This window comes from Lepidochelys kempii, chromosome 4 (genome assembly GCF_965140285.1).
Source record: "Lepidochelys kempii isolate rLepKem1 chromosome 4, rLepKem1.hap1, whole genome shotgun sequence".
NCBI classification, from domain to species: Eukaryota; Metazoa; Chordata; order Testudines; family Cheloniidae; genus Lepidochelys; species Lepidochelys kempii.
The window spans coordinates 16,579,145-16,592,711 of NC_136383.1; the positions used below are offsets into that span (position 1 = coordinate 16,579,145).

The 13,567-nt window shown below is 37.7% G+C and overlaps 1 protein-coding gene across 11 annotated transcripts in view; it reads right to left on the minus strand.

Moving 5' to 3' along the window:
* Window positions 1-13,567, minus strand: part of SEC31A (SEC31 homolog A, COPII component) — a 69,737-nt gene that overhangs the window by 52,130 nt on the left and 4,040 nt on the right. For 9 of the 11 annotated variants that reach the window (XM_073340522.2, XM_073340521.2, XM_073340519.2 and 6 more), the window contains exons 2-7: window positions 10,638-10,720; window positions 9,976-10,099; window positions 6,281-6,479; window positions 4,868-4,963; window positions 2,600-2,740; window positions 266-408 (exon numbers count right to left, since the gene is read on the minus strand). In XM_073340522.2, coding sequence (XP_073196623.1) covers window positions 266-408; window positions 2,600-2,740; window positions 4,868-4,963; window positions 6,281-6,479; window positions 9,976-10,099; window positions 10,638-10,716 — 782 coding nt within the window. In that variant the 5' untranslated portion in view covers window positions 10,717-10,720. Of the gene's footprint in view, window positions 1-265; window positions 409-2,599; window positions 2,741-4,867; window positions 4,964-6,280; window positions 6,480-9,975; window positions 10,100-10,637; window positions 10,721-13,567 lie in introns of those variants that run through there. The other 2 variants (XM_073340520.2, XM_073340531.2) reach the window with 2 other exon arrangements.

Sequence of the window (13,567 nt, forward strand, 5' to 3'; positions counted from 1 at the left end):
TTCTTCACAGTTCTAGCTCCTTAAAACCAGTGTGGCCAACTGGCACAGGTTTGCTGAGCACAAAGGCTAGCCGTATCACTAAAGGTCTAGATTAAGCATTACAGTAGCTGCTAAAGCACCTGCCTTGGAGCTTAAAATTGAGATGGCATTTATACCAACTGATAGAGGGTAAAAATACAGTAATGTGTACAAACCAAGATTAGAATGAGGAAATGGCTAAACAATAAAGAAAAGTCAAGATTTACAGACGAGCCGCCATAAATACCTTGTATGGTTTTCCAAAACACGAAGAGGAGAAGAAGCAAATCTAAGATCCCACATCTGAATTACAGGCAACCTGTCATCTTCTGAAGCCAGGACCATCTGTGTAGCCACATCAGGGTGCCATGCCAAGTCTGAGCAGTGCATCTGATAGATAAAGTAGTGTTAGACCACAAGATAATTAAGCAGAGCTATAAAAAAAAGGAACCCTCCAAAACAGAAGCACGGAGAATGCTGGCTTGAGTGTGGCCCTGTTTATTCCCATTTCGTGACTGTATTCTTCCGTAACTAGACCAGTGGCTCTCAACCTTTCCAGACAACTGTTCCCCTTTCAGGAATCTGATTTGTCTTGCGTACCCCAAGCTTCACCTCACTTAAAAACTACTTGCTTACAAAATCAGACACAAAAATACAAAAGTATCACAGTGCACTATTACTGAAAAATTGCTGACGTTCTCATTTTACCATATAACTATAAAATAAATCAATTGAAATATAAATATTGTACTTATATGTCAGTGTATCGTATATAGAGCAGTATAAACAAGTCATTGTCTATACGAAATTTTTGTTTGTACTGACTTCATTAGAGGTTTTTATGTAGACTGTTGTAAAACTAGGCAAATATCTAGATGAGTTGATGTACCCCTTAGAAGACGTCTGCGTACCCTCACGGGCACACATACTCCTGGTTAGGAATCACTGAACTAGACTATAGGCCAGGTTACACCATGATTAGATCCAAATTCTCTCCTCTATTTCAAAGCAAAGAACTGACAAATGGAATAAGCTCCCAGTCCAGCTCCCAAAACATTGATTTAATAACATCTGGAATGCTACTTGAATTTAGTGTTTCAAAGGCTATATCAAAAGGACACTCATGTGGTTTATGTCCAAAACATGTGTTTTAATACAACAAATACAGAAAAACCTTTACATAAATATTTTAATGAAATTTAGAATATATAGATTTTAATTAAAACCACTTGTTAGCATGCAACTAGTCCCTTGCAAACACTACAGCATTGTGCTGGAACTCAAAGGTGAAACAAGCTATGCTGAGAAACTGGCAAAATGCAGATTGTGAAAAGTAAATCAGATTAAGACTGGAAGTCTAAGTTATTATTAGTAACTCAAATAAGCAAGAACTTGTTTGTTAGGTATATTTTTAAACTGTTAGTTCCTCTTAGAGGTTTTAGATGCTTTAAATCATTTATCAATATAAATATTTGCAATCATTGATTAATAATTTCCTTTAATAAACTTGTTCATAAATGTAAGATGCCTAACTATAAACATGAATCTTTAACCAGATACCGCAACTGTGAACCGTATGACTGAAGAAGAGCCCTGTGGAGCTAGAAAGCTTGTCTCTCTCGCCAACAGGAATTGGTCCAATAGAAGATATTACCTCATCCCTCACCCCCTTGTTTTTCTTGTATCCTAGAACAAACATGGCGACAACCATGCTGCAAACAACCAGGGGGTGGTCAGCCTTATGTGGAATATTCACTTGTGCTACTGAGACACAGCCCGTGCACCAGGGTGAGCCCTGGAAGGAATTCTGCTTCAGGGAGCTCTCCATGGGACAAAGAGGATGTTCCCATTTCTACATCCCCAATATCATGCGCCTTCCACAGCAAGGCAGCCTGCTCTTCTGTCCAGTGCACTGGGGATGTTGGTCATTGCCGCTGACACCTCTGGAGTGTCTTGCCAGGGAGCAGTCCGAGCACCTGTGCCTGGCTGCTGTACAGAAGAGTAAGGGAGCTGGAGTTCTTTGCACCCTCCATCTGAGCTGTAAGGCACAAGGTCAACCTCCAGGAGTAGCTTCACTGTGGAAGTAAAACTATTTAAACCTACTGGTAAATGCATCAGCTGCTTTATTCCCTCTCAGACACACACTGTTCCAGATGACAGGACTTCAGCCTATTTTAATAAAATCTTCCCACTGCAGCCATGAATGGGTCAATACTGAATTTATCAGCATCGTGTGCATCACTTACCCAGTGTGACTTCTCACTGCTGAGTAATACATAATGTCCCCTTCTCTTGCCTGAACCCTAAACTTCCTACCAAAATCCTTCCCTGCCAATATTAATTGAATCATTTGCAAAAATTAATTATTTAAAGTAATAATCCACCTTTGGCATATAATTATAGCCCTTTTAAAAATTAACAGATTCTACAGCAGGTAGTATAAAATGGGGACATGTTCCTGTGTCACTTAAGAGTCTAATGAGAATCTGTGCAGTCACTTGTCTTACTATGGTAAAAATACATCTAATAGTTAATCATGATTATTAATACAGGCTCTTGATAGTTTAACATAATAAATTACCCGGTTGCTGTGGTCGCTGACTTTGATGATAGGTTCATTCTTCCTCAGATCCCACACGGTAGCACGACCACTAGGACTGGCAGATGCCAAGATGTGCTGGACTTGCCTGTTCCATGCAATGCAGCTGATGTCTTCTGGAGGCTATTGAAAACAAAACACGTCCCAACATTATCTTTTTTTCCAACAGAGAACTCAATTTTTTTTTTATTAGATAAGTTGGCTAAAACTACGAGTTTTCAAAGCTAATCCTCATAGCCCATGTGTTTGTTTTACCTTCCTGAATAAATAAAATTGACACGAGGAAATTTTATAACCCATGCATTTAAATATACAGTAGCTTTGTCTATGGGCTGGCTATCTGCACCCCTCCTTCCTTTCTGCCTGTGATAAATTTGATGCATTAGCCAGCTATGGAGGAAGACAGAGCAAGTTTGTTGTCTCCAAGAGCTTAATAGTGACCCGTAAAAAAGTATTTAAAAATTGGACTCGTGCCCTTGATTGGTCTTTTGTGACGTATAGAAAAATGAAAGGTGGAGTTTTTTGTTTTTGTTTGGAGTGTTAATTCTTTTCTGCTTATTTTTTTTAACTTTATTAGGATTGTTAAGTCTGGTCTTCCCTGATTATGTTAGAAGATTTCTTGGGTGTCTCAGAGCATGTGCATTACAAGCTCTCACACCTTACTTCAAAGGGCATGGATCTTTAACATGTCTCCAAAATGTTCATTAGTCATTGGACTAATTTGATAACAAAAAACAAGCTAAAACCAGGGTGTTTTAAAACAGCCTGACCACAGATTGCTACTCAACTTTCATTCTCTCAATAACTATTATGTAATAAATTCACTAGTTCTCCAGTCACCATAAAGTCTTTCGTGGTAAATAAAACCTGCTTTTCTACTAACAACTATGTAAACTCACATAGAGAAAAATAAACCTTAAAATACACAATACCACAAGCACCTTTCAGGCCTTCTTTACACAACACAGAGAAGGGGGAAAAAGGACAGAAGACTAACATTTTCTTCTTTTCTCCAGGTCTTCTTTAAACAAAACACATGCTAAATAGCGGTGCTTAGATATTAAGATGATACATTCCATATGAATATCTACAACTGTCACACCTATCGCCTAATAAACTACCACCTATTAATAGCCAGGTTTAAGACCTTATTTTTTAATCTGCATCTTTCACAGCAGCATAAAGATCCTTCAGACTTAAACACACAAAAGAACATGCCAAAGTAGACTACAAAAAACAGCCTCCATGGAGCTGTGAAGGATGTTTAAAGCACGCTGAAAAAACTAGAGAGACTTGGCTTTCTAACACCCATTGGTGAACTGAAATGCAACTCCGTCCATGAAAGTTAGGGACAGGTCAAAAATGACCCATCAGATTTAACTTGCTGCAAAATCTTACCTCATGAAAAGATGAGTCATTACTGGCTAATTCCACAGCTAACTCAAACTTTCATGCCTTTTCTTGTTAAAACTGCCTCTAATGTCAACCCTTGAGAGGTCTCTGCAACTATTATGGTAGAAAATCTCACTTAGGAACCAAACAAAATACAGTACAAGGAATGCACAACAATAGGATTTTGCTCACTCAGACCTGAAAGCGTGACAACTGATAAGTTGTTCTGCTGACACAAGAGTGAAGTGTTGTAACCTCACTGGCAGGTTTGGGTGTGCAAAAGAATTCAGAACTGGACACAAACTGCATGTAAGCACTACAGTCACAATTAACATCATTATAAATGGAGTCATTGTTGGTTACTTGGAACGCAATTTAAGTCTCCAGTAAATTCAGAGTCAATTTTCACAAAACTGGTGTTCATTACAACCTGCCTGTAGTGCTTCATAAAGATTGAAGCCATTAATGAATCATATTCAAAACAAAGCAAAGAAATCTCCACTTTTAGCCTTAACAGTCAATAAATTTACAATCAGAAAAACAAACATCCAATGGGGGTTATTTTATTGTTCAGGAGCAAAATATATACAATATACGTAATATAATAACATACTTGTACGATTCTTATCCCCAATAGAAATCTACATAATTAGTTTAAGGAATGTATCTCACAGTAGCAGATGTTTATCCAGGGCTTAACTACATTCAAGGTAATATTTGTAATATATAAATTAAGTTTTTGAAAACAGAGATTGGTGCTTAGAACTGCTTCAATACTATATGAGATTTCAAATAAATTAAATAATCTGCATATTTTTCAGCATTCTTCAAATCAGTTGACAAACATAACTCCAGTACCTGGGTCTTAGCTCCTGGTGTCATTGGTGTGGCAAAGTTGTTCAAGTCCCAGATATAGATTTCAGACTCATTAGCACCTGATGCTACAAGGTTTGTCTGTAATAGAAAGATGCCAATGGACATTGAGAGTATTTCTGGCATCAGCCTTCACCTTCCCAAATGCTGTGGGTCCAATCTATGGAGCTGTGCCAACTGACATTAGCTCAGAATGTAGCCCTTGTCACAACAAGAGCACTTTAGAGAAGGTACATGAATCCTTAAGATTTCTAATACTATTTATTAGCCAAGACTCCCTATACTCTGCAGCAAGCTGGACCTAAATTCCCAGGGCAGTGTTCTTGGTTTCTGCAGTACTCTTACGCAGAAAATGGACTCACAAAGAATGGGGTTGCACAAAATGACTCCATTGTACTAATGCCCCAAACCTGTAAACAATTAAGCTTGTGCTTAATTCTATTTGTGTTACTAATCCCACTGACTTCAATGGGATCCCAAATGTGAGTAAAGATAAATGCATGAGTAAGCATTCACAGGATCAAGGCCTATAAGAACATTTCCTAGATTAAAAGAAGCATTTGAAACAGTTTTACAGGTGGAAGAGGAATGCCAAGATAATAACAATGGGATCTGAGGAGAATGAACTTGAGGGAAAATAACTATTATATCAATGCATTTTGCTCATACCCTAATGCTGGTTGCAAAACAGGTTCCAACTTCATAATAAACAAGAACAGAAACAATGCAATTTAAACACAGTTCACTGAACTAATTACTGCCTTAGTAAAAACATGTGCCAAAAGAAAAAATGCTACTTAGTAAATCGAAACAAACTGAATTCTCACAGAACAGTCATGGATGAGAAAAGATGCTGTATCTTGAGAGATAAATCCTTATTAGTAATGGAATTAAATTAGCTCTGTGATTAAGTCTTTATTACTTTTAAGAATTGTGTCAAGCCAATGAGTTTCAGGCCCCAACATTTTATCTTTATTTTGCAACAACATACAAAAATGGAAGGGTTACAAAACCTAAAAACTAATATTTAGTAGTTGTTTTTTAAATTTCAGTGAAAACAGTTTTGGGGAGGAATTTCAAAACATCTGTCTGCAACCATGAAAACCCTGAGTAATGCATGAGAACTGAAAAGTGAAACTGACTAGAAAGAAAATGAAAAAATTGTATTTCAATGTCTAAACAGAAAAATACACAAAGTAAATAGCCTAAATGGTGAAAAACAAATCAGATTTTTTAGATTATTTCCAGTCAAATCATGATTAGTATCAAAGATTGTTTTCTTTTTTTAAATATGCAAAAATATCTATACAACTTTCCCGCAAAAATCACAAGAGAAGAGCATTTCCTATAGTATTTTACTAATCCATGACAGTGTATATTGAACAAAAAAAATCTAACCTGGAAAATATTAACGTCCAAAGCTCTTACTGGCCCAGTGTGCTTGTCTTTCTGTGCAATTGTAACTTCACTCTCTCCAGCAATAATTTTAGATGGATCATACAGAATAATATTTCCATTTTCACCACCTGCAATTAGAACTCCAGAAAGACTGCCATCTGAAGCCATTTTATGAGGTCCCCATATCAATTTATGGTACCTATAAGATAAAAAATAAAGAATTTAAGAAGATCCACTGCCGTATCATTATAAGTGCCAGAACATGATCATGTTTTCCCTGATAAAAAACACAAACATTTTATGGGAGGAAGTGCAGGCTGGTCGTAAGATCAAAGGCATGATGAGACTGAGAACTGCTAGCTTCTATTCCTAGCTCTTCCATTCTGCCAAAAATGGGACAGTGGACAGGTCACAACCTATATATGCCTCAGTTCAAGGCTCTAAAGTCAGAATACTTACTTACCTCACAGGGTTTTTTGAGATGATGTTTGCAAAGGACTGTGAGATGATCCCTGATTGAGAATTATAAGCATAGCCAACTACAAGCAATCACATAAATCTCTGATATTGATGAACAGCTGCTTATGCAAGAGGCAAACAGAGAGTGAATGAGAACGGTCTCCTTGACATAAGCCCTATTCCTCAACTGCACTCTTGCAATTAAAATGATTTTTGTACTTCATGCTTATCAAGTGGCAACACTTTTACACAAACAAGAAAGCGTGTTGCCTGGAGTGTAGAATGTTTTATTTAATGTTAAATGAGAGCTTAGAGTATATTTTTAGACTTGAAATATACCCAAGCTAGTACACTGAATCCGTAAGTATCCAGATTTCTTTTTTTTAAACGAAGTTGTTTTATAATAAAACAATATTCCTGTATGTTCAGCCATGCAAAGAGTACATTTCTTCCACATAACCACACACACCCTCTTGTGGCATTGCTCTTACAAAGTGGCCTTAATGCATTTGGAAAGCAAACTAATAAGTTTCTACAAAAAAAAAACAACCCCCAAGAGATAGGGCTTTTTTTTAAAATTACATCAGCACTAACAATGCCACCATTACTCAGTATTATATGCTGAATGCTCCAAGGAGCAAGAAGAGTATATGCAGCACAACTTACTTAAATTTTATCTCTCTAACCTGGTGTTGAGCAGTTCCCAGTTATTATTTATATTAGGATAGCAGCCCAGGTCCCTAATCAGATTCAGGGCCCCATCTTGTTAGATACTGTACAAGGAAGACATAGTTCCTGTTCTGTACAGATTGCAATTTAATCAATTTATAATTTCTAAAAGTTCAGGCAGTTGTGTTTGGTGTAAATCTTTGGAAGACAGTTTTAGACCTGTACATCATTATTTAAAAATGGACTGTGGAGAATGAAATGGAATTAACTTCCATCTACATAATAAGGTGGTGTAAAACATGATCATCATCCCTCAATGGATTTAGATTTTTATATATCTCAGTGTATCCGAGCTACAATACACTATATTTCTGTCATACATATCTTTGATAAAAATACACTAATGCTGACACTACAGCTTATAATTGATGAACAGTTAACAATCTGTAAGTGTTGCACACACATCCACTGAGAGTACTATGGGTCAATGGACGGACTAATGTTTGTGCTGACATTGTATCTGGTATGAAAGATTAATGGATCTAATCCAGGTCAATGGAAAGTTTTCAGATCCGTCTCTACCTCTAAGAAGAGCACCTCTCGCTTTTATTGACATTGTTATGGCCAATTTACAATGAACAGAAGGCACTACAATGCTACTGCAAGTGTCACTAAGATGTCAATAGGATGGCTTTTGGGATTTTTAATACTAATTATATAAGTTATAGCTAAACATACAGCATGAAGTTAGAAGTAATATGGGTCTAAATGAAGCAAAACAATCAGGAACGTTTCTTCCCAATAGCCAGGCGTAAATACTGAACTACATACAGAATGCAAAAATAAAACACACAGGTACATCAAATGAGTCCCCCGCAATACCTAAACACAATAGGATGACACAACATGTGGAAGCTGTAACTGCCCTTTCCTATTTTTAAGAGCACACTTAACACTTTCCCTCTGCTCTCTGGAAATTCCTCAGGGCTCTGACTGTTATCTTCCTTTACAACAAAACAAATCATGTCAAACCAAACTAATATCCTTCTTTGACAAGGTAACAAGCCTTGAGGATTGGGGGAAGAAGTAGATGTGATATAGCTCAACTTTAGTGAAGCTTTTGATACTGTCTCACATGACCTCATAAACAAACTAGAAAATACAGCCTAGATGAACCTGCTATAAAGTGGGTGTGCAACTGGCTGGAAAACGGTACTCAGAGAGTAGTTATCAGTGGTTCACAATCAAGCCGGAAGAGTATATTGCATGGGGCCCTGCAAGGATGAGTCCCGGGTGTAGTCCTATTTAATATCTTTATAAATGATTTAGATAATGGCATACAGAGTACACTAAAGATCACGCAAAACTTGGATTGGACTATTTAGTCACAAGAGACGTTGCAAACCATCTACATCATAGGCTGCAATTCACACTGTCTCTCGCAGACGAAAGGATGCCAACAAAAGAGAGCACACTTATAAATTTTGTGGATGATACAAAGCTAGGAGGGGTTGCAAGCACTCTAGAGGACAGGATTAGAATTCACAATGATCTTGACAAACCGGAAAAATGGTCTGAATTACACAGGATGAAATTCAATAAGGACAAATGCAAAGTATTACACGTAGGAAGGAATGATCAACTGCACAAATGAAAAATGGGCAATGACTGCCTAGGAAGGAGAACTGCAGAAAAGGATTGCGGGTTACAATCTAAGCATGAGTCAACAATGTAATACTGTTGCAAAAGAAGTAATCATCCTTCTAGGATGTATTAGCAGGAATACTATAAGCAAGACATGAGAAGTAATTCTTCCACTCTACTCAGAACTGATAAGGCCTCAACAGGAGTACTATGTCCAGTTCTGGGTGCCACGCTTTGGGAAACGTGAACAAATTGGAGACAGTCCAGAGAAGATCAACAAAAAAAGGTCTAGAAAACATGACCTATGGAGGAAAGATGGAAAAAAACTGGGTTTCTTGAGTCTGAAGAAGAGAAAGCTGAGGGGAGACTTGATAACAATCTTCAAATATGTAAAAAGTTGTTATGAAGAGGAGGGTGATAAATTGTTCTCCTTAACCATTGAGGACAGGAAAAGAAGTAATGGACTAAAATTGCAGCAAGGAAGATTTAAGGTAGACATTAGAAAATAAACTTTCTAACTATAAGGGTAGTTAAGCACCAGAACAAATTACTGAAAGAGACTGTGGGGTTTTTAAGAACAGGTTAGACAAACACCTGTCAGGGATGGTCTAGATAATACCATGAGTACAGGAGACTGGACTAGATGACCTATCAAGTTCCTTTCCAGTCCCACATTTCTATGATTCTGTCACCCAGCGGATACAAGCCGAAGATGTCTGTGACAGAACAGGAACTGAAACCAGGTCTCCAGTGTCCAAGTCTACAACTTTAACCACAAGCCCATCCTTCTTACCTTTCCTAATAACACTGACACAGAGCTAAAGCTTCATACACTGTCCTTTCAGCCCATATCATGGACTGAAGTTGCCACCAAAAATGCATTTTTATAAAGCAGACCATAAATTTGGAACCCCAATTCATACCTGTGCGAGGAGGAGAAAGTTGCACAGGATTTCATATCCAACGAAGGATCAGACAAGTCCAGTTCAAATATTTCCAGAGAAGCATTGGTACTGAAAGTTGCATCCAACTGTTGAGCCGATGTACCTACACAGAAACACACTATGGTATCAGAATGACATAACACAAAGTATGGAATTTCAAATTATGAAAGCATCAAATCATACAAAGGAAATAAAATCTTCAGTGTTTCAGAGGTACACTGAACACTCCCCTGCTGCTGTGTGAAAATCCCACACAAACAACAGAGGAAACTCAGAAAGGCAATAGTTTTGGCAGCCAAAACTACTGAGAAACTGTAAGCCATTGGTAAAGACTGGGTCATGTAATCCTATGATTTAGGAGAGAGAAGCCTTGAAATTAAGTTACCACTGCTGCCGTACATTTAGGGCAAACATGCACGTTTACAAGGTATATGTAGGCTGGGGTTTTGATTTCTAGGGAAAGATACTCCAGAGGTTGAAAAATGATTTCAAGTGGGCACTGCACTGCATTCTCAATTACTATTTCAGCCTTCAGGACATTAATTTTCTATTATAAAGTACAAGTACAGTGAGTATATTATAATCTACGCCATATGCATACAAAGCCCTATGGGTAGGGACCATACTCTTCAACAAGTTACCTGTAGCCAGGTAAATGGGATGTTGTTGGGCAGGACTCCATGCCTGCATAGCAGTACGATCAATCTCCTTTAACTTCATCCTGCTAAAAGAAGATAACTTTTGTAATACAGAAAATCTGGAGGAAATGGCACCAGTACAACAGAACGGAAATGGGCTGTACATGGAACTGTGGGTATGATGTGGCGTTTGTAGGGAACAGGGAAATGGTGAAATATTATTGAAGTTTACAGGAAATTAATACTTGCTAAATATGTTGAATGCATCTCAATAAACCTGGGAAACATAGCAACTGCTGTGAGATTCTGTTCTTAGACCAAATGCCTTTGCTAATAAGAGTTTACATGATATACCTGGATATCTTGCAGCAGCGATTACATTTAAATTAAAATACGGTCCATGTTTCTAAATGCCCAAACTGACATTCATAAAAGGTCATCAGAGCTGAAACTCCTGAAATTTACCACAAAGTCACTACTGAAAACCACCGCACTGGTTTCTAAAATCATGTCAAAGAATTTCCTAATCCAGTTCCTTAGTGATATTTTAGGGACATAGTTAACTTGCATTCTAGCAACCTCAAGAAATTAACATAGTTTCAGGTGCAATACCTGTCCTTGAAGTGTTACTTCTAGCAATAGTTAGTACAAAAAAATTTAAAAGTATCCCTTTAGGTATGTTCCTCTTCCCATGCAGGCTGAGGAAGCATGTATATATAAAAAGATAAGTAATGCGAAATACTCATTTCAGACATCAACAGTTTTTCAGTCACTATCTTCTACCCTATCACCCATGAAAAGGTTATATGGTCCTCATAATAATGACATTCTGAAGTGCCAAGAATTTTCTCATAATTGTGGCTTCCAGTTAACGGTTGGAAAGGAAGTGAAAGTTTAAGTGAAAGCCTGAAATGCTCAACAACTTTGAGTCACACTGTCCTCACAAGTGGATTTATGTAGCTTTTGTGCATGAACAAAAAGTTGTGTGAAGAAGTGCAAAGGTTAATTATTATTATTAGCATGTGATGCAAGATAATTCAGAAAAAAAAAAGCAACTGATAAACTGGTCTTCCAGCTAAAGGTCTGCCGAAAAACACTCAATTTTTTCATCAAATGCCTCCTAAACAGAGCCCAGCACATAGTAATCTAAAAGACTTTGCAACACACAGACATTTTAAACAAAATATAATAATTCAGGCTTGCAAAAATGTACTTACTCAAGGCAGGGACGGCATGGTAATTACCAGAGCTGGTTGTTACCAAGTAAAATCATGTTTTTTACAAACCCAGGTAAAACTAGTTAGTCCCAGTTTAAGGCATTTTCTATTTAAAAAATTGTTTCATTCATCCACATCGCACTGTACTAGCTTAAGTTACATATTCAAACTGTGGTTACATAAGGCAGTAGCTACACAGATTAATTTAGGATTGTACAAATAAAAAGTAAAACTGCATTGGGGTGTAATAATAATAATATAGTCCTCATGATGCTGAACATGGGAATGTCTATATATTTGGGTTTGTATTTTCTCAAGTAAGTTTTATATGTCATATTTCAATATTATATAAACAAAACTCAAAACCATTTGATTATATAAAAACAACAATAATGCACAGTTGCATTAAGCAATCAGAAGCTTGAAGAGTTGCAGACTACCAGTTGTGCTATTACTACAATAGCTAAAACAACGACCTTAATCCATTTGGCCGACAACATTCTGTAGCAGGAGACCAACTTTGATGTAGTGGATAGACTGCGCCTATTCCTCAGTTTTGAATGGATGTAACCAAAGTTTGAAAAGATTTGTCTTATGCTTGCTGAAGTTGCTGGACACTGAAGCAATTCTTTTCCCCACTTTCCTGGTTTAAACCATATTTAGCAGCACTCCCTCCTAAACTAGTTTTTCCTGGAAAACTGCCAACCCTGACCAAAGGTGTATAAAGTATAACTTTTTGCGATAGCTGGACTGGTGAGTTTTGCAAGGTTGCAATGGTAATTTGAAAATTACTTCCAACAGAAAAAAAAGAGTTTGTTCAACCGTTGTAAAATGCTTATAATAATTAATCTAATGTTACACTGACCCAAAAATATATTTTAAAATTGCAGGGCAAATTAACATTAAGGCACAACATATCTTGTCCTCTGATTTTTATTTAATGAGGAACATTTTCTTAAAGAAAGGAGTAGTGGGAACACACACAATGTAAATGTCTTTATCAGCCACACTTACTCTGTGATAATGGGAAGGTTTCAATTAATTCTTTCCTGTACTTGATTTCAATCCTGACACTACAGAATTTCATTCTGACAACACATACCTAGATAATTATACTATGAACAGGGACCATCAAATTTATGGTCCATTTCAGTCAACTTCACAGTCATAGGATTTTAAAAATCGCAAATTTCATGTTTTCAGCTATTTAAACCTGAAATTTCACTGTGTTGTAATTGTAGGGGTCCTGACCCAAAAAGGAGTTGTGTGGGGATTGCAAGGTTATTGTAGCGGGGGTTACGATACTGCTTCCCTTACTTCTGCGCTGCTGGCTGGTGGCGATTGCGCTGCCTTCAAACCTGGGCAGCTGGAGAGTGGCAGCTGCTGTCTGAGAGCCCAGCTCTGAAGGCAGAGCCACTGCCAGCAGCAGCAAGGATAGCATGGTGTGGTATTGCCACCCTTACTTCTGCACTGCTGCTGCTGACAGGGTGCTGACTTCAGAGCTGGGTGCCCGGCCAACAGCCACCCCTCTCCAGCCACCCAGCTCTGAAGGCAGCACAGAAGCAAGGGTGACAATACTGCAACCCCTCCTAAAATAACCTTGTGACCCCTCTGCAGCTCCCTTTTGGGTCAGGACCCCCAATGTGAGAAGGGCTGGTCTCGCCCCATGTAATCTGTATAGTATATGGTAAATGCACACAAAAGACCAGGTTTCAT